This window comes from Oryctolagus cuniculus, chromosome 18 (genome assembly GCF_964237555.1).
Source record: "Oryctolagus cuniculus chromosome 18, mOryCun1.1, whole genome shotgun sequence".
Classification (NCBI taxonomy): domain Eukaryota; kingdom Metazoa; phylum Chordata; class Mammalia; order Lagomorpha; family Leporidae; genus Oryctolagus; species Oryctolagus cuniculus.
In genome coordinates this window covers 12,700,173-12,721,274 of record NC_091449.1, presented here as the reverse complement: position 1 = coordinate 12,721,274, position 21,102 = coordinate 12,700,173, and the positions used below count along the sequence as shown (strand labels likewise).

At 56.6% G+C, this 21,102-nt stretch overlaps 1 protein-coding gene across 18 annotated transcripts in view; it reads left to right on the top strand.

Moving 5' to 3' along the window:
- POU2F2 (POU class 2 homeobox 2) overlaps positions 1 to 21,102 on the top strand; it is a 105,515-nt gene that overhangs the window by 66,276 nt on the left and 18,137 nt on the right. For 6 of the 18 annotated variants that reach the window (XM_051836492.2, XM_051836489.2, XM_051836485.2 and 3 more), the window contains 5 exons: positions 10,508 to 10,573; positions 10,699 to 10,733; positions 10,873 to 10,929; positions 13,798 to 13,980; positions 14,225 to 14,509. In XM_051836492.2, the coding sequence (XP_051692452.1) occupies positions 10,516 to 10,573; positions 10,699 to 10,733; positions 10,873 to 10,929; positions 13,798 to 13,980; positions 14,225 to 14,509 (618 nt within the window). In that variant the 5' untranslated portion in view covers positions 10,508 to 10,515. The other 12 variants (XM_051836498.2, XM_051836494.2, XM_051836497.2 and 9 more) reach the window with 8 other exon arrangements.

The window sequence follows — 21,102 nt, the reverse complement described above, 5'->3', positions numbered from 1 at the left end:
AGAAGAAATATTTTAAATCCCTGGGTGCTGGATGTGCCTAAGCACAACTTGACTCTGACCTTGGGAAAGCAGTCCAGAGGGCACCTCAGGTCAGGAAGTGAGGTAGGTATGTAAACAGGAAATAGATTTAAGCCCAGAAGCCAGGAAGGTCCTACGAGGTAGATAAGCAATGCCCAGGGCTGAGGCCAGGCATGGTTTTGAGAGTATGTGAGACCCACTAGCGACCACATGGCACTGCAGAAGGACTGGCCACACGTCCCTTTGTCTGCTGGCCCATCATCCTGCTCTCCTGCCTGTGTGAGTCCCTGAGCTAGCTTTCCCTAGCCCCCCAGAGACTGCCCCTGGATGAAGGCCCATGAGCCTGGATACAGAACGGAGGCTGGGTAGAGGGAGATTTGTGTCAATGAATCTCGGGCCCAAGTTCATCTTCTGGGGCCCCCAGTGACTCAGGATGTGGCTATGACTTGGTCTCCCTATCATCTGCCAACTAGGGTTCTGAGGGCCTCTCTGAGCTCTGACCTGGTGCAGCCCTGTAGGTGAGGGCAGCACCTACAGGCAAAGGACTTTGGGTTCCATGTGGAGCAGAGATGCAGCTGAGGGCTGGGTGGAGAGATCACCAAAGACAGCGGGAGTTGAGGGCAAGGCCGAGAACTGAGCCACTGTGAGGGTCTCCAGGGGTGGCCAAGAGGAAGAGGCTGGGGCTGGGGGGCTCTGGGGGGTGAAGAATCTCACACTGCTGTCCCCGGTGGGCTGGCTGCTCCCCCCACCACTCCCCGCTGGGCCCCCGGGGGACCTCGCTCTAATAATGTATTTGATCGACTCGCCGGCCGCGTACAAGCGATTATTGTCTTGTCGGGAGTCAAACGTATCGATCCAGCGAGAAATATGAGCGGAGCAATGGGGCCCGCGTGTCAGTTACCAGCCCCGCTGGCCCTGGGGAGCCCCCTACGTCTCCTTTAATTACCGCTCAGCCCTGAGCCCAGCCTGGCCTCCCCTGTGCTGCCTCCTTCCCAGGCTCCCTGCACCTGAGTGCCCCCCACCTCCACAGCCCCCGTGCTACCTGCCTTGCTCAGTGTGGTTGGAGGCCTCTGGTAGGGAGGCCACCATCTCCCCCTGTCTGGGTTTCCCCGTTCCTGGCTGCTAGATCCTGTCCACCTACTGTGCTCCAAACTCCACCCCTCTGCTCTGGCAGGCCCTTCCTCTTTCAAGATCCCCTGATCCAGATCCAGGAATTCAGTTCTGCTTTGCCCTCTGCCCCACATGGGAGTGTGGCCATGGGAGGTGAGGGGGGAGAGGTGATTTCACCCCCCTGGGGCCTAAACTGAGGCCTTTCTGGCCCCCGCATTTAGCTGCAGATTTGGAAGGGCAGCACTGAAGTGGGTAGTCTCTCTCTGCTCACTTTCAGGAGCTGGCATGGGGATCAAGTCCAAGAACGTGATGGTGACACAAGGCTGTATGTCCAGTGTGGAGCATGAGGGTAGCTGGTGGGACCTGGCTTCTCATGGTGCCCTACGAATCCCATTTTCAAGCCCCTAAACATAAATCCTAAATCAAGGCAGAGCTTACTGTCAAGATAAGGCTCCAGGACGCCTCTGCCCCGAGACTGCTGTCCACAAAACCCTCCCGCACAGAAATCCTGCGGCCAGTTGTGTGGCCCACGGAGCTCCCCAGTGATCCGGCTTTCCCAGGATGGGATGGAGATGCCTGGAAACTGCTCTCTGTGCGGATGTGAGGCTGCCCAGTGCTTGCCCACCTGGGTGTGTCTGGGTGCGCAGGGCGCCTGAGCAGATGGGAGAGGGCATTCTAGCTTTGCCGGTGTGTGTGTGGGTATACAGGGCCAGGGAGCGTGCCTGGGCATCTATGTGTATATGCACCCTTGTGTCCACATGAGGAGTGTATGTGTGTGTGTTGTGTGTGTTTGGGGGAGCTGGGGTTGTTTCTATACAGAGCTGGCTGCGGTCAGTAGGGAGGGTTGGTGCTGAGGCCCGGGCAGAGGTGTCTTCGTGTGAATCTGTGTGTGTATATGTGTGTGTAATGCTTGGGTCCCTGTGTAGAAACACTTGCGTGTATGTGTGTATGTGGGGGGGTGAGTCCAGGCGTCCACGTGCTGGCGTTTGGCTTGGAGCACCCCAGTGAGGGGCGCAGTGAGCCCTGCAGGCCCTGGGGCGGACAGGCGGCGCCAGGCTGCTCTGCAGCCTCCAACCTCAGGCGCCGAGAAGAGGAAGAGGGCAGCGGGCTCGGCCGCGCCTTTGTCTGCGCCGCCGTGCGCCGAGAGTCCTGCGCCTTTGTGTGACCCTCGCAGGTGTGCGCGCGGGGGCGGGGCGGGAACTGAGGGAGCAGGGAGAGGAGCGGAGGGAGGGGCTCCTTTCTCTGCAGCCGGCCCCGCCCTCCGTCCCATTGGCTGGACGCTGCCGCCCTCTGGCGGTCGCTCAGAGAAGCGCTGGGCTGGGAGAGCCTTTCGCAAAGGGCCAGCTGGTAGTCGGGTAGCCCCAGGCACCTTCCGGCTCCCGCACTCGCTCCCTGGCAGTCTTCTTGCCGCCCAGGGCCAAGTCCCCGACCCTCCGCCCGCACCGCCACTGCCCACGTGTACTGCTTTCTCCCAGGGGTTGGCTGGAACCTTACCTGTGGACGGATGTAGGGCTTAGTTTTCCCCGCAGCCCTTCCTTTCTTACTGGGACACTTCGTGGTTCTTCTGGGGCCTTGGGAACACCACCTTTTACGTACCTGATGCTCACTTTTGATGTCTGAAAAATGGAGCACGTAGCGGTGTCTGCCTTTCCAGGTGACACGTGCAAGTGTGAAGTGCAGAAAAGGCTCTGGGGGAGCCCTCCACAGCAAGCTGGTAGCTAGCGTTCGTTACCGCTGTGACTGCTCACCTCCCCCGGAACCCCACACCTTCTTCCAGATGTGTTCGGCCCACAGAGGAGCAGGAGGACTGGGGCAGCTGTTAGAGCCACCTCCTGGGGTGGCAGCTGATGCAGCCTGCTTTGCCCCTGCCCCTGCCTCCCCACACACACCTGATTTGGGATCGGCTGGACTGTGGGGTGAATCTGAAGACTAGGAGATTTTCCTTTCTGAAGGGGGCGGACCAGCCCTGTGGTTTCCTCCCTGGGTGACTTCCGGCAGGGAGGGCTCAGCCCCCAGAGAGGGCGGGGAGATGACACAGTTGTTCCCCCAGCCCTGGCGGGGCGGGCAACATGGTTCACTCCAGCATGGGGGCTCCAGGTAAGGGGGTTGGTGCCTTGCACCGCTGGGGAGCACAGGTAGCTCATTTGGGCTTGCTTTGCTGAGCTGCCTCGGCTGTCCGCCCTGCCCCTCTCCTTGGCCTCCCCTGTCCTGCGCTGCAGCCACTCCGCCCCTTCCCATGCTGGGTCTCCTCCCCAGCTCCTGTTCGCCTTCCCCTTCCCCTTCAGGCACCGGAACTCCCAGCCTCTTCTCCCCATCTCTATGGCCCTGTTCTGGAGGTCTGAGGGGGGCAGGGATGGAGCCAGGTGTTGGTAGCAGGCTCTTGTGCAGAGAACCAGTGGGGTGAGCAATATGGGAGGTGGTTGGGGGGCTGCAGAGGGCTGGGAAGGCCAGCTTTCTGGCCTTGGGGACTGCCATGCCCCTGTGAGTGTGTATCTGTGTGTGGGCTGCGTACTTGTGGTATTTCTGAGTGTGTCTGTTGTGTGCTTGTGTATGAGCCAGCGTAGGGGCTGCTGTGTGTGTTGTGGAGGTAGCCTTGGCGGTGATCGCCTTGTTTGCTTTCTCTTCATTTGCTTCAGATGTCACCTCCTCAGGTAGGGCTTCCCTGTCCTCCCTGTCTCAGCTGGCACTAACCTGTCGCTCTCAGCCCCCTCACCCTGCTTCGTCTTTTCTTCATAACACTTCTTGCTGCCCACAATGGTGTATGTTCGTTGGTGTGCTTATTAAACGCCTCCTCCACCAGTACTCAGCTGACGGGGTGACCCCTGCGCGCCAGATGCTGCGCAAGATGAGATGTGTCTGTGGGCACGTTAGAGTGATGTGTGAATCTTTGTGCAGCAGGAGTGCTCACTGGGCAGTGTGATGGCAATATGAGGCAAGGTCGTGTGTGCGCCACCCCGGCACAGTGCCTGGGATGAGGCATGCACTCAGGATCTCATGAGGGCCCATCTGTGGCTCTGGGTGTGTGACTGTGGGCCTGTGTCGCAGTCTTGGGTGCCTTTGGGTATAAGTCCTGGCTCGGAGTGTGCTGTCCTGTGTACGCCCGTGAGTGCAGTGTCCCCACGGTCCTTTGTCGACATGTATTTGTTGAGCAGTTCTGAGCTGGGTGTTGAAAATACAACTGACAGAGGCAGCTTCAGGTCTGCCCTTCTGGGGCTTCTAGTTCAGTGGCAAAGATGGCAAAGATGGGCCTGTGACCAGGGACTGTACAGAGGGGTCAGGGCAGGGATGGGGAGGCACGGGGCTTATGGGAGTGTAGAAGACATGTCTAATTCAGCTGGTGTGGTATCAGAGAGGGCTTCCTGGAGGAAGGGGTGTCTAGGCTGCGATATGGAGGATTAGTGGATGTGAGCAAGCGCAGGGGGTGAGGGGGAATTGAGATGGAAGGAACAGCATCGGTAGGACAGCCTGTGTGTGTGCAAATGCATGAGTGTGTGTGTGCCAAGGAGCAGCGTTGGTAGGATGGCCTGTGTGTGTGCAAATGCATGAGTGTGTGTGTGCCAAGGAGCAGCATTGGTAGGATGGCCTGTGTGTGTGCAAATGCATGAGTGTGTGTGTGTGCCCATGCAAGGGAGACCCACAGACTGAGGCTGTCTGTTTGCTATGCCGTCTGCTCGACCATGGACTTGTCCCCAACTGGGAACAAGTATTAGACCCTTTTCTTGGGTTTCTCTCAGAGCAGCCCAGCCTACAAGGATGAGCCTAGGTTTTTCCATGCTGGGCATGAGTTGATACTTTACGTGGCCTTGGGCACATCCGTTACCCTTCTGTGGTCTCAAACTCCGTACCTGTGAACTGGGCATGAGGGTCTGTGCTGGCCATCTCCCAGGGTGAGGGGACTGTGTGACTGTGCACGTCTGGGTATACCAGGGTACCTATATGCACGTCTGTGCCTGCGCATGGCTCTGCATGTTGAGTGTGTGCACATCGGGTGGCTGTGCGTGACTCAGTGTGTGTGTAAGTGCATGTATGTATACACGTCTGGGTGTGTATTTTGCATGACTGCCTGTGGTGTCATGTCTGAGCGTGTGTCTTTACCTGCACACCTGTGTACATTCCTGTCTGGGATCTGCCCACACCTGTGTCCTATGTGTGCTGGCTGGGGCTCTACCTGCCTGTGGCTATGCCATGAGTGCTGCGTGGCAGCTCTTGCCTGTTGTCAGCACAGCTGTAGGGCCACCTCTGTGTTGTGTCTACTGCCGGTCTCTCCATCCCTCCCTCCTGACAGCTCAGAAGTGCTCACTCCCTTGGGGCCAGCCAGGGACAGCTGTGGGGTTGGTGGGTGTGAGGTACCGCTCCTGGGGAGGCCGGGGGCTGGGCCAGCTGGGCCCACAGAGGTTCCCGGCAGCACCAAACCTGCCCACAGGGGCTCCCAGGCCATAGCCTTGATTGAGACGGGCTGTGGAGGCAGGGGACCCAGGGGACAGACCAAGTGGGGCCAGGAGGGGTGCGGGGCAGTCCTTGGGCCCTCTATATTTAGCCCCGTTTTCGGTAAGTGCTAACGAGAAGCTGGCCTAAGTCTGCTAAAACTGGCTGGGGGAAATGCAGAGGAGAAGTGAAAGTCCAGGCAGGGAGGGGTGGGGGATGGAGGAGACCCAGAGTCCCTATGTGGGGCTGTCGGGCCAGCCAGTGTGAGCTTGGGATGGTGGGATTCAAGGGACAGCGGGACTCCCAGGGGCCTGGCGAGGTGATGGGCTGCTTTCCCTGCTGCCCCTTTAAAGAGCCCCACACTTTGCCTTGCGTGACAGTGGATAACCAGCCAACTTCTCTGTGGGAGTGAGGGGGTACCAGGGCACTGGAGCCCATTGGAATCACCTGTAGGGGCCCAGGCGCATCCTGTGCCGTAGAAATCTGAGGGTGTGGGGGTCAGAATGGCACCAGTGTTTCTGTAGCATCAGAGGTGGCAGGCACCCATGCCTGGGTCAGGGCTGAGCACAGCTTCTGCTGGCCCCTCTAAGTCCATGGTAGCCAGTGCCCGCCAGGTCCCAGTTATGGCGTCATTTGGCCTTTAGTCCGTGGGATTTGTCCTTGGTGGGAATGGCTTGGCCGTTTCCCTGCATTGGGCCCTTGGGCCCTGACAGGAGAACAGAGCCTAGGCAAGGCAGTGCTTAACCTAACCATGGCCCCAGGCCCCAGGCAGGCAGTGCTGGGGCTCTGTGCAAACAAGGGAAATAGAATCATGAAAATGTTTCCCTTAAAATTATTTTTAAAATTTTTTTCTAAAATAATTTTTTTATTTAATAGAGAGAGAGAGAGAGAGAGAGATCTATCTATCTATCTATCTATTGGTTCACTTCCCAAATACCTGCAAAGCAAGGACTGAACTGGGGCTGGGCTAAGAGCTGGAACTCAACCCAAGGCTCCCATGCACATAGCAGGAACCCAAGTACTAGAGCCATCACTGATGCCTCCCAAAGCACACATTAGCAGGAAGCTGGAATCAGAAGCCAAAGACGGGAACCGGACCCAAGCTCTCCAATGTGGGGTGCAGGTGTCTTGACCACTAGACTAAACCCCTCTCCCTCAAACTACTTATCTCTCCTCTGGCCGTCCCCACAGAGGAAACTGTGCCTTGAAGAGTTGAGTGAGGGTTGCTTGGGGTGGGGGCTGAGTGCCGAAGGGTCAGGTGATGGCAGAGATCAACAGGATTGGGTCCTGGTCAGCCCAAGGTTGCTTGTACGCATTTATTTATCCAAAGACACAGACCTGCGCAGTGAAGGAGCCCGGAGTCGGGGTGGGGAGGAGTCCCTGGCCAGGGTGGTCAGGCTGCAATGGAGCAGTCTAGAGGAGAGGGACACTGACCACCCAGGAAGTCAGGGAGGACTTCACGGAGGTGGTGGCCAATGAGCTGCACCTGGAAGAGCAGCAGGAGTTTGCCAGTAGAGAGGAAAAGGGTGCCCCGGGGAGAAGAGCAGAGGTAAGGCCTGGACGAGGGAGGTCAGGGCCGGGGGCCGCTGTCCGCCACTGACCCACTCGACCTCTGCCGCGCTGTGCTGGGACCCCTGGAGGAGCCCCAGTCTGACGGGGTGCTGGGGCGGGGGGCCCAGGGGGAGACCTCCGACTGGGGGTCGGGGCCCGGGTAGCTTCATGGAGCCTGTGCTGGATCCGGAAGGGGAAGTCGGAGGCCGCCCGGCGGGCAGAGTGGGCCCCGGCGTTCCAGGCAGAGGGCCCGGCCCAAGGCCTGGCGAGATGTCTGGTCAATGGCAGGGAGAGAGCAGGGTGGCGCAGGGACAGGTGAGGACACTGCGCAGACACCGAGAGCCCGCTCCTCTGGGCTGCTGGGGACACAGCTGTGAGTCAGACCGGGCCTGGCCCCTGGTCTGGGTCGGAAAGAACCTGGGCGCAGGCGGCCGCAGCTCGGAGCTGGGACCACGGAGGCGGGGGCTGTGGGAGGCTGTGCTCCTTTGCTGGAGAAGCACCAGCAACTGGGGCTGAGACGACGGAAATGTGTTTTCCCCAACTCTGGAGGCCGGAGTCTGACAAAGACGTCAGCAGGCCTGGGTTCTTTGAGGTCCCTCTCCTTGGCTGGCAGATGCTGTCTTCTCCCTGTTCGTCTCACGGTCTTCCCTCCGTTCCTGTCCGGGTCCCTGCCTCCTCTTCTTCTTAGGACACCAGTCTGACTGGATTCAGGCCCGCACTAGCGACCTCATTTTACCTTCATTCCCTCCTTCAAGAGCCTGTCTCTAAGCACAGTCACATTCTGAGGTGCTAGCGGCTAGGATTCAGTGTGTGAACTACGGGGACACGGCAGCCCACAGCAGAGGCCCAGGACAAGAGTCGACTCTGCTGGGGGAGATAGGTCAGGGGCTGCCCGGCTCAGTGGACTTGAAGGGCATTTGCCAACTCAGCAGGGAGCTGAGAACCTGCAAGCTCTGGACTCCCCGTCAAGCAGAATGCCCTGGTAGAGGGAAGTGCCAGGAGCAATTGAAGGGCAAAACTCCTGAGTGACAGGAGATGCAGAGGGTGGTGACCACATCCTGAGGCCAGGCTGAGGAGATGGGGAGCCAGGTTTCGAGCCAGGGAGGTGGGTGGAGGATGGATTGCCCCGGCCAATTTGGACACTGCTGGAGGGGCCCAGGAGGAGGCTGGGGCTGCTGCTTCAGGGATGCTAGGAGGGGCGGGACTTAGGACCTGCTCAGGCTGAGTAGTTGCCTGGAATAGGGCTAAGGACTGGGTGAGTAAGAGTGAAGAGCAGGCAGGATTCCCGCTCTTACTGTGTCTTTCACTGACATGACCATTCAGTGCCTCCTCCCCAGTGCCTGGAAACACTCTCCTCCCCATGTGCCCTGGCCACCTCTCCCCACCCCCACCATCTCCACCCTATACCTCAATAGGACTATGTGCTGCCCCCCACCACCACTTTAAGCTTTTGTTTTTTCTTTTGTGTTAAAATGTGGCATATATGTGAATAGTGCTCACATTTAAGTGTGCAGCATGGTGAAGCCTCACGTGTATGCACAGACCCTCATAACCACCAAGCAGATCCTTTCTGCTCCTGCAGGCTGCTTGCAGCCCCCTGAAGGCACCCACCGATCTGGCCCTGGATGTCAGCTTGCCTAACTCTGAACTTCATGTGAGTGGCATCGGAGCCATCTTGGGCTTGGTGTCTTTGACTCAGCCCCCATGTGTGCAGCTCAGCTGTGTGCACAAAGCAAGGTGCTTCTTTTTCACTGCTGTGGAGTGGAGTGGAACGTCTCTTGATGGACATAGGATGCTTTGTCTGTCTGCTCCCCTGTTAATGAGCCCTTGCAAGGCTTCCAGTTTGGGCCATTATGGAAAGGCCACAGGAGCATCGTGCAGGACACTTGTTCTCTTGGACGTGCCCAAGAGTGGGCATGGGTCAGAGAGGGAATCGCCTCAGCTTTCCAGCATAGCGTGGGTACCAACTTACACTCCCACCAGCAGCAGGTGACCTGGCTTTTGAATTTAATTCAAATCTCCAGTTGTAGAATTCCTAGACTTTTTATTGTTGCTGTTCTTTCTGTTGCTGAGTTCTCCCCATCTTTAAATATCTTGGGTTCAGAGTGCTCCGGAGATGGGGTAGGGATCAGGTGGAGTGAGTGGTAGGGTAGTGTTTAGGATCAGAGTCAAGGTCATATAAGGAAGGTGTGAGGACACCAAGGTCAAATGAAGGACTTGGACCATCGAGGCCCAACCTGGGACTCTGGGTGAGTAAAGAGACTGCGAACAGATTTATGCTGGGGTCCAGCACCAGGAAAAGTTGGGGTTGGTGACAGGAAGTGCATTTAGAGACGAGGTTGGGGGAAGTCAGGAGTGGGGTCCATTAGAACAGAGTCATCCTGAACAGAAGCAAGAACCCTGGAGTCCAATCAGGGCACCTTTACTGTCTCACTGTGCTCATGGGGAGGTGACAGCTCTTCTCAGAGCCTTGGTTTCTTCCTCTGTAGAATGGGCTAAGACACCTGCTGCTGTGAGCTCTGAAACTGATGGAGCTCTGTGCCTGACACTGGTGAGCACCTGGGGACAGGGCTCTGTCTGCATTGCTTCGTGTCCCTGGTGCCCAGCTTGCTGCTTGCCCCCTTCCTCAGCCACCTCCTTTCATTCCCTGGGTCTGGGGCACTGTACAGTGGGGCTGTATTTGGAGGTGGATTTGAGGGTACAGCTGAGCGTCAAGGCTGAAGTTGTGGGTAAGGTCTAGGGTTAGATTTGAGGACACTGTCAGAGCAGAGCTGTGTGGAGCTGGGATTGCAGGATTCCGGCAGGGTTGGCAGGCCTGTGCACGGCATGCATGAAGGAAGGCCGGGGGGAGCGTGGTGTGGACAGGAAAGTGGTCAGCCAGGAAGGGACCAGAGGGTGGCAGAATCACACGGAGATTTGACAGCTCCCTCCTCTGGGGACGGTGCAGCCACATCACATCCCCCAAGCCCCACTCAAAGAGTGGAAAACATGTCTCACCCGAAACCTGGTGGGGCAGGACGGGGAACCTGGGCGGCCACCCGTGAAATAGGCCCAAGGTCACACTTGCCCCTTTGGAACTTCACCGACCTCCCCTGGGCTGCTGATGCCTTCGTGGCCACTGTCTGCCTCCTGCTTGCCCCAGGGTCCACAGTGTGTGACACCTGCTATATCACTTTCTGGAGGGGCTAAAGGTTAAGGCAAGATCTCTTGGGCCTGAGGACTCCTCCTTGTCCTGCTGCAGGCGGGCAGAGCCCAGGATAGAGGGTCTGACTCTCAGAAAGGGGCACTTTCCAGTTTGGGGGGGAGGGGGTTGGGGAAAGCCATGCAGGGTGGCAAAGGAAGGGCCCGAGAACCTTCCTGTCTTCCACTTCATCACCCACTTCTGTCCCTCCTCTGTCCTCAGAAATAAGAATGTCTAAGCCCCTGGAGGCCGAGAAGCAAGGTCTGGACTCCCCACCAGAGCACACAGGTGGGTGGGGAGGACGGGGAACAGGGGTCACGGGGGAGGGGAAGTGGGACAGAAAAGAAGATGACAGAAGGGACAGGTGTGGTGGAGGTGGTGGGTGACAACACATCCTTTCCCTCTCTTTGCAGACACTGAAAGAAATGGACCAGACACTAACCACCAGGTCAGGAGGGAGTGGGCAGTGGGAGGGGCAGGGGGGCAAAGGGGGAGACAGAGGGGCTCTGTGTGCAGTCAGGAGGGGTGGGGTCACAGCTGTTTCATCACACTGTTTCTATGCCCCTGCCCCAACTTTCTCTTCGTAGAACCCCCAGAATAAGACCTCCCCATTCTCCGTGTCCCCAACTGGCCCGAGCACCAAGGTAAGCAGCTGCGGGATCCTCCAGGGAAGGGGGTCTTCATGCACCTGTCATGGGGCCAGGGCCTAGAGAGCATCGAACTCCTCCACCCCTTTTTACCCTGGGTTCCCGCCCCAGGCCTGTGACTCACCCAGGCTCCTTCCCCTTCCCTAGGGGGTGGGGGTGGCCAGGGAAATCCCCCCCAGAGCCCCAGGGTGATGAACAACAGGAAGCTGAGGGCCCCACCCCCATCCCGACTTCCCTGACAGAGCACCACCCCCTGTCCCCCAACACACACCCTGGGGCCAGCCAAGGTGGGGGCTGGCTGACCCAAGAGGACGAGGTGGGGATGCAGGAAGAGGGCTGGAGGCTGGCAGGGGCCAGGCTGCAGAATCCACATCCAGATGGTGCTGTTAGGCACAGCCGGGCTTCCCCGGGGTTTTCTTGGGCCTAAGTCCCTGCTGCCGGCCTGGCTGGGGGCAGCAGGCAGGTCAGGCACTGAGGGTGGGGGCAGAGGGAACATGAGCAGGACTCCTGGGCCTGACCAAAGTGGGCTTTGGAGGGAGTGGGAGGCCAGAACTGCTCAACCCCTGCCCCAGGCTTGCTCGGTGACCATGGCAAAGTCACTTCCCCTCTTGGGCTTCTCAGTTTCTTGTTTTCTGGTGGAGTGACAGACTGGTTAGCCTCTGAGCTGCCTTCCCCCTTTGGCGTGCCCCTTCTCTTCTTCTGTACTGAGCACTTGGAATGGGGCCCGTGGCCTTGCCAGCCCTCTGATCTCAGGTGTGGCCCTTGCCACAGTCAGTGTGTGCCCCTCGGCCCCCACCCCCACCCTGCCCTCCTGTGCTGAATCAGGTCTCTGCAGTCTCTCTCCAGCAGCTGCCTTTGTTCCTTCTCCAGGCCCGGCCCCCATACACCGCCCCCCCATTCTCTCCACCTTTCTCCGTGTCTTCTGTCAGTCTCCCCCACATGCAGTGATTCAGTGCCCTCATCAGGGTCACACACAAATCCACATTCTACCGCGTGCATTTATTTATATAATAATTTTGTTAATTGGCTCAATCTTCAAAAACACTTTATTATGGAAAATGTGAAGCAGATATAAAAACAGACAGAAGGGTGTAAGGAAAACAAACCCCTCAGGGGCCCGTCACTCAGTTTCAACAATGATCAGCTCATGAACTGCCTCACTTTCTCAACAGCTTAAACACATGGTTTTTAAATGGAAATTTCATGAATGGAAAACCAGAGTCACTTGCCATGGAAATAAATATGAGGATTATCAAAATCTACCCCGAGTCTCTCATGTACTAAAGGTCTACATCTAGGGCCTTCTCTCCATTGGCTGAGAGGGGAGCGGAGCCGGAGCTGGGGAGATGTTAAGACATCCTAGCCCCACACGGAGACTTTCTTAAGACAACCAGAAAGAGTGAGAAAGCACCGGAAAAGGAACAGTGTCGTCACCTTGGCAGCTCATGTTAATTTTTGGAAACTTCACATTAGACTGTGGCACACTTCCAAATGCGTAGCTCCTCAGTGTGTGACTGGGTTGTCACCAGCGGAGCACACCTGTGTCCCCAGCAGCACATGGAGAAGCAGACAGGACCAGCCTTCCAGAGGCTTCGGTGCCCCTGGCAGGGAGGCCCCCGCCCTGACTTCTAACGCAGTGTCCTTTCCTGCTTGCTAAGCCCTGGAGCCCTGAAACTTCCTGACATTCCTGTCCCACACTTTGGTATATACCACTTACTGTCATTGGGCCTTTCCTGGGCCTCTGTCTGTGTTCGTTTCTGTGTGCCTTCCAAACACCATCACCCTCTCACCCCAGCAACCCACTGTGTCACCTTGAACAAGTTGCTTTCTCCTCTGGCCCTCTTTTTACACCATGGCACTGGGATGTTGGGCTAAAGGATGGTCCCTAATGTCTGCTCTGGGCCTGAGAGTGTGTGTTTCATCAAGCCCTGCTTTATCCCTGTCCTGAGTGACTATCCGCCAACCTTTCAGTCAGCAACCGCTGCGGTCTGGCTCCTGCTGGAGGATGGCCTTGTGCTGGCCTGTCCTCTGTGTGACACGTGAGAGGCAAGGAGGGGCTTGCTGACCTCAGGGGTGGAGGCTGGCACCTGATGGCCCTTGGGGCACGTCGGGCCTGTCCACAGCAGAGGACAGGCACAGTGCTTTGCTCTGTCATCCTGCCAGTGTTGTTTACTTTTCTTTTAAAAAAAAATTTATTTTATTTGAAAAGCAGAGTTACAGAGAGAAACAGAGACAGAGGGAAAAAGGGGCTTCTATTGGCTGGTTAACTCCCCAAATGACTGCAACATATGGAGCTGGGCCAGCCTGAAGCCAGGAGCCAGGAGCTTCTTCGAGGTCTCCCACCTGGGTGCAGGGGCCCAGGCACTTGGGCCATCTTCTACTGCTTTCCCAGGTGCATTAGCAGGGAGCTGGATCAGATGCGGGGCAGCTGGGTTTCAAACTCGTGCCCTTATGGGATGCCAGCACTGCAAGCAGCAGCTTTACCCACTGTGCCACAGCACTGGCCCCTCCAGCAAAGTGTGACGCTGTTAGGCAGATGAGAAGTGCACTTTGGGCTGACACAGAGGAGTGTGGGGCCCAGACTTCTGCATTTGCCCTCTCTGGTGCCCAGTGCATATTCTGCATTGTGCAGATGGGGAAACTGACTCCCAGAAGGGGAAAGGTGCTCTCCAGATGTGGTCTCTTCTGGGAGTTTGGATGAGGGTGATGTGGTTGATGAGGACATTGAGACCAGAGGAGTGGTCCGAGGCCACTGGCCAATCAGTACAGGGCCATGAGCCACAGTCTCAACTCTGTCCTCCAGTTCACTCCTGTGCCAGCTTGAGGCTGCCATTGCCACACATGTGCCCTCTCTTTGGTTCACAGGTGGGCATTCTCTCTGGCCTCCACTTAACATTCTGGGGTCCCGGACCCTGCCTCTCTCCCCCCCAGATCAAGGCTGAAGACCCCAGTGGTGACTCAGCCCCAGCAGCACCCCCGCCCCCTCAACCGGCTCAGCCTCATCTGCCCCAGGCCCAACTCATGTTGACAGGCAGCCAGCTAGCTGGGGTAAGTACTCGGGGAAGGCTGGGGATAGGAAGCACCAACCACCCCCTTCCCATCTGTTGCAGGAGTAGTGACTGAGGTGACCCACCAAGGCCATGGCCATGCTCTCATGCCTGCATCTTGCCTTCCTCTGTCCTCCGGGAAGACTTGTCCCCCTAACCTGCTTAGCTCAGGCACTAACCCCTCTCTGCCTTCTCTGCTCCCCTGACTCCCTCCTCTGCCTCCCTGCTGCCTGTCCGCCCCACAGCTCACGGCACTGATGCCAGCTCAGCAGCAGCTGCTCCTACAGCAAGCCCAGGCCCAGCTCCTGGCCGCCGCCGTGCAGCAGTCCAATGCCGCCGCTGCCGCTAACGCCGCTGCCGCCGCCGCCGCCTCCTCCACCTCCTCCTCCTCTGCTTCTTCCGCCTCCTCCTCGACCTCACAGCCCCCAGCTTCCTCTGGGGGAGGCGACCTGCCACCACCACAGCCTGCCAGCCAGCCCCCTGGGACCCCACAGCTCACCTTGTCCCAACCCATCCAGCTCACAGCACAGGTAAGGGCGGCCATCAGGGACCACACTGCCTTGAGCAAAGGATGCGCAGAAGCAGTTCTGACCACCAGCCACGTGCCAAGTGGTTCCCAGAAATCGCAGGAAGCCTTGGGAGTGATTACAGCCCATCAACCAAGGGGTGAAGGCTCGCAGGGAGGACTCTGGGGCTATAATCCTCCCCCAGTGGAGTTCTGGGCTCAGCACTTCCTGTGCATCTTGCTGAGGGGTTGAAGCCTCATGGAGGTTATCGTTATCCTCAACTTTGAGAGGAGTGAACAGTGAACACTGTGAACAGTGCCTGTATGGGTATGAATCAAAGGCTGGGAATCTGATGAGTGCCCCAAATTGTGTGTCCTCGCATCCATAAGATGCTCTTTGAGAAAAGAGGTCCATGATCTAGGGTAGAGTTATCAAGAATCCGTGGTTGCCATAACACAGCACCACAACTGGGTGACCTAAAACAACAGAAGTGTATTATCCCAGACCCCAAGTCCCAAATCAAAGTGTCAGCAGGCTGCGCTCTCTCTGGAGGCCCAGGGAGGATCCTTCTTGCTGCTTCTGGGGTGGTGTCTGTTCTGTGGCTTGCGGATAGTCAGTACAATCTCTGCCTCCTTCGTTGCATGGCCATCTTCTCTCTGTGTGTGTCTGTCTCTGGACCCCAATTCTCCCTTTCCTGTAAGGACACCAGTCATTGGGTTAGGGCCACCTTAATCACTTATTGTAGCTTGATTACATCTGCAAAGACCTTATTAAAGTCACATTCACTGGAACCAGGGGCTCCTTCAACATGCCTTTCTGGGGGACACGATCCAAACCATGACCACAGCCAGTAGACTTCCCACGAGGGTAGCTGATAGGAGCAAAGTGAGAGCTAAACGGCACTCTTAGCTTCCGGCGGACACACTCTCTCCTCCCCTGCACGCCTTCCCAGGTCACTCGCCTGCTTTCGCCCACTTTCTAGCAGGTGACAGCTCTGGGAAATCTAGCAGCAGAGAAACCTGTTCGGCTTCCCCTGGCCTAGTGCTCCCCACAGTGACTGCTCTATAGGTGCTTTTCTTTCACTCCATCCACCCCTTTCATGGACCCCTCCAGCAGATGCTGTCTCTGCAGGGGAGCTGTCCAGCTCCTGTGAGGAGTTCTCCTGATAGAGTTCACACCGCTGCTGGTGTCCGTTTCAATAGCGACTGATGCCCCCCAACTCGGGACTTCACTGAACCTGGAGTTGATTCCTGCCTCCTTAGAATTTCCTGCCACAGGGCCTGATTCTGCAGAGAGATTCAGAGTAATCCGGGCCTGTGTTCCATGCTGACTCCCGCCATGCAGCCCCTCAGTATCTGGCTCGCTGCGGCAACAGTAACTGTAGACCACCGGGTGCTGCCTTTGCGCCAGGCACTATGCCAAGGAAAACTTCTTTGAATCCATGAAGCCTCATCATTGCCAGGCTTTGAATGACCAAGTGACTTTCTTCAAGTCATGCTGTGAGCTGTAGCAGCAGAGCTGGCCTGGGAGCCAAGCCTAGGAGCCTAGGGCCGTAACCACGTGACCTGTGGCTGTTGCCTTTAGCTGTCCTTCACGGGGACATGGTTTCCAGCCCCTCCCACCTGGGCCACCAGAGACTCCAGCAGCAGGTGTCCTGTTTGCCTCGCAGCACACGCGGCCTTTCACAGAGCAGTGCCAGGGGCTGGGGCACCTGGCTGTGGGCTGCACTCTTTTGCATCTCAGTGCCCTGCCCTTGCTCTCCTTTCTACCTCAGTTTGCTGCCTTTTTTTTTTTTTAAACCTGGGCAGCTCCTCTTCATCCATTAAGCCCAAACTCCAGGGTCACGCTTCCAGGAAGTTTCTGCTGACTTCCCTCCCTCCAGCTGTGTCCAACATGACTGAGGAACTATCTGTTAATGAACAAACACTGGAGGAACGGGGAGGGAGGGCAGTTTAGTGCAAACCCACCCAGGCCATTGCCCCTGTGAGCAGCAGGCACTTCTGCTCGTGCACCCCTAGAACCACCTCCCCTGGGCTCCTGGTGTCCCAGCAGCAGCAGCAGGCCCACCCTCTGCCGCCGGCTCAGGCCCGGATCATCAAGGTCTTCTTAAACCTCTCCCTGCCCAAGCCCTTTCCTCTTGCTCTCCCCTTCCTGTGACCCTCAGCTCTCATCTTTCTTTGTCTGTTCTCAGCAAGTGCAAAGCCAAGCCAGCTGTGTTTTCTGGGGATTCTTTCTCACTGGCTGAGTCGCCCCACGGCCGCATGTCCCCAGCAGTGGTTTATTCAGTGCCTTCTGTGTGCCAGGCACTATGCTGGGCCCAGACCAGTGGGGGCCTAGCTGCCCACTGCTGCAGCCTCCCTGGCCCTGGGCTTGAGTCACTCCTCTCCCCAGGCCTGTGCAGCTCCATTCCTACAGTCTTTTTCTTTTTTTAATTTTTTTTTTATTTGACAGGTAGAGTTATAGACAGTGAGAGAGAGAGACAGAGAGAAAGATCCTCCCTCCGTTGGTTCACTCCCCAAATGGCTGCTACAGCTGGTACCGCGCCAATCCGGAGGCAGAAGCCAGGTGCCCCCCCCCCCCGCCCAGTCTCCCATAAGGGTGCAGGGGCCCAAGCACCTGGGCCATCCTCCACTGCCCTCCCGGGCCACAGCAGAGAGCTGGACTGGAAGAGGAGAAACTGGGACTAGAACCCGGTGCCCATATGGGATGCCGGCGCCGCAGGTGGAGGATTAGCCAAATGAGCCATGGCGCCGGCCCCTCCCACAGTCTTTTTCACAAACATTTCCCAGCCTCCTGTGTGTTAGGCCCTGCAGGAAGCTGCAGTTAGGAGTGAGTCACAGTCATCCTTGCTCCCAGGGGCTCCTCTTATAGTAAAGCAGGTACATCAATGAGGCACTAAGGAATGTTTCACTTGGAAAGTGCTAAGAAGCCCAGAAGAGTCAAGGGCACTCACACATCCTGTCACTTCCGAACTACAGAAATGGTGAAGGGACGGCGCCCCCGCCCCCTGTCCCCATGATGCCGGCTTCCAAAGCAGTGCCCGTTAGATGGTGTCACAGGACCCTTCCTGCGGCCTCCAGCTTGTGCAGATGCAGGGCGACCTAACACAGCTGTCAGAGCTCAGCACGGTGCTGGCTGCCGAGGGGCCATGTGGAGGTTTACTGAGTCAGTGAGGAATGCTTTGCCGCACTTTTTTCAATCAGTGGCAGGGAACACGTGTCTCCAGGGGAGTATTTCAGAATGTCAGGTGGGGAGGGAAAGGCACCACTGGAGAACTTACCTTATCGCTTAACACATCATTTTGTATTTGGAGAGTGGGGAAAAGATATTCCCTATTTTTGCAACAGGGACATAAAAAATAAAGCTTAACAAAATCTTTTAGGCAAATAGGGCCTAGTGAATAAAGGTTTCCCAGAGAAACCTACTGGATACGGTGGGAACGTAGGAAAAGTGTGAGAAGTGTGTCTGAGGAAATCAGAGGCCTTCAGCAGGAGCTGGTCTCTGCCCTGGGGGAGGAGGAGGAACAGGTTACCAGGTGGATGAGCTCCAGGTAGTAGGAGCAGCAGGTGTGAAGTGAGAAAGCAGAGCCGGCATGCGTGGTTGGTGCAGGACGGAGAAGGATGAGCTGGGCAGAGCTACTGTTCAGGCCCAAGCCCAACTCCAGGGAGCTGAGGAAGAAACAGGAACGGGTGGCTCAGCTCCCTCACAAGGACTGACCTGGAATACCAGCCCCGGCACCAGATAACGGCCTCCCTGTTCCTTTCTGGGGCAAGCAAATGGGTGCCAGCATTTCCAGACTCGTAGCCACCCTGCCCAGGGAGACAGAACAGGTCCAGCTGACCAGGTGTGAGGCGGTGCCCCTCGCCCCTGAGAAGGCAGGTCAGACCCACCTGGACTTGGTGGCCTGAGGATGGGGGAGGACAAGTCCCCAGGAGGGAGAGGTGCGTCCTGTGCTTGGAGAAAGGGCAGCAGGAGCCAGGAGAGCCTGCTGGGAGGGTGTGGTCAGTGCACACACACAGAACCTTCGCATCTCAGAGCCCATAAACTCCTGGTTGGATCTACTGTCGCCTGATTACCCTGGAATTTTCGTGTAAGGTCACATGTGCCGTAACACACATTCTGGATGGGCTGCTTTTTCTCCCATTGAATGGTTTTTGTTTGGTGATGTTCAACCCAAACTGCCAGAACTTCCTGGGCTCCACGGAGCAGGGTCAGCCTCTGGGGCACAGGGTCAAGAGAAGAGCCCATGCCTGAGACTGCTCCCTTCCCCCACCTCCCACCCTTAGGGTTTCCCTTTGTTTGTTTGTTTGTTTGACAGATAGAGTTAGATAGTGAGAGAGACAGAGAGAAAGGTCTTCCTTCCGTTGGTTCACCCCCCAAATGGCTGCCACCGCCGGCACTGCGCCGATCCAAAGCCAGGAGCCAGGTGCCTCCTCCTGGTCTCCCATGTGGGTGCAGGGGCCCAAGCACCTGGGCCATCCTCCACTGGCTTCCTGGGCCACAGCAGAGAGCTGGACTGGAAGAGGGGCAACCGGGACTAGAACCCGGCGCCAATATGGGATGCCGGTGCCACAGGCAGAGGATTAGCCAAGTGAGCCATGGCACCGGCCCCTTGCGTTTCCCTTTGTGCAGTGACACATAATAATCATAGTCATTGGTTCATCCAACTGGCACTTATTGGGCATGTTTTTGTATGCCAGGTACCCATTTATGACCTGAAGGGACAACTGTGAACAAGGCAGAGGTGCCCCCCACCAAGGACCTTATGTTCTAGTAGGGAGACAGGCAGTGGACAGAGTACGTGCAATAAGGGAAATGAAATAGGTCAGTTTCCAAAAGGGAGGAGGCCTCTAAGTGGAGCGGTTAAGGGAAGGGCTTCACTGGGAAGAAGGCCTTTGAGAGTGCAGGCCTGGCGGGTGGTGCAGGAGCCAGGGAGTTGCAGAGGTCCTTGCAGAGCTCCTGAGACTGGGGCCAGGGAAGACGGTGTGTCTGGCGCAGAGTGAGTGAGGACAGGTCAGAGGTGTGAGGAACAGCAGCAGGGCCAGGGTTTGCAGGGTCTCCTAGGCCAGTGCAAGGAGTGTGAAATGCGTTCTAAGAACAGCAGGAGGCTGTCGGAGGGTTTTCAGTGGGGAAGTGACGTGACCTCACTAATTCTTCACAGAGCTTTTCTGGCTGTTTGGGGAAAGTGGATTGCAGGAGATAGGAGTAGAAACAAGGGGCCAGTAGGAGGTCATTGCAGGCATCCAGGTGGGAGATGAGGGGACTTGAGCCAGGAGGTAATGAGGTGAGGTCCTAGATGCCATTTTGTGTGGTTTGGCTGGGTCAAGGGTAGTTCCTAGGATTTTGGCTTGAGTAACTGGATAGTGGTGAGGTGGTTTCCTGAGTTGGGGAAAAAGGGTGTTTTGGGGGGCTGTTGTAGGAAACAGGAGGCTCAGTTTGGACGTGTTAGGGTTTCAAAGAGCCTGTGAACACTGCAAGTGGAGGCGTCAGGGCAGAACCCAGCAGAGTCGGGTCGGGGCTGGCTGTGTCAGCTGTTGGAAGAGGCTGAACCCTAGAGCCAGACAGGGTTCCCACCCTGGAGAGCTCACAGGGGAGAAGCCAGTGCCTGTGTTTGGGGAATTTGTTGTGATTTCCAAAATGCTTTCTGGATAATAACGTGACTCAGGTCTCAGAACAACCCCATGAAGAGTGAAACGTTATTATCCTCATTTTATAGATGAGAAAACTGAGGCCCTGAGAGAGCAATGACTCAGTAATAATGGCTATCTTCTGTGGAGGACCAATTAAGTGGCCAGGGATCAGCTAAGCATTCTGCAGGTCGTGTCTCATTTCATTCCTTTAAAAGCCCCCTGAGGTAAGAATTGTTGTCGCCTGAGGAACTTGAGGCTTAATGAGGGTACGGAACTGCCCATGCTCCCACAGTGTGTGAGGGACAGTCAGGTTTCCGGCCGTCTCCAAAGCCCAGAACTTTCCATGACACCTTGTATCATTGTCCTAGATGGTTAAAGAGGCAGAGCCCAGAGAAGTGGTTTCCCAGGCCACACACAAGAAGCAGGCAAAAGTCAGCTCAGGCCCTGAATTTCCACACTGGAAACTGGACCCTTGCACCCCACTGGTCTCACCCCCCCAGGGTAGCAGCTCCGTTGGCACCATTCTCACATGGGAGACTCCCCAGGGCAGTTCCAATGACAGGTGCTTGGGGCCCCCAAGGCTGACAGGACTCAGAGTGCCAGGAAGTCGATCCTAGTTTTTTTTTTTTTTTAATTCGCAAATAATAATTATATATATTTGTGGGGTACAATGTGATATTTTGATACATGTATACATTGTGGAATGATCAATCTGTTTAGCATATCTATCACTTTAAATATTTATCCTTTAAGTGAGGACCTTTAAAATCCGCTCTCTTAGCTGTTTTGAAATGTACAGCACATTATTATTGACCGTAGTTACCATGTGTGCAGTGAACACCAGAACATGTTCCTCCTGAACTGAACCTGGCTTTCTCTCCTTTCCCTGCTCACCTCCTCCCCTCCTGTCCTTATTTTATGTTATGATTGTTATTTGAGAGACAGACGGAGAGCTCCCATCTACTGGTCCACTCCCCAAATGCCAGC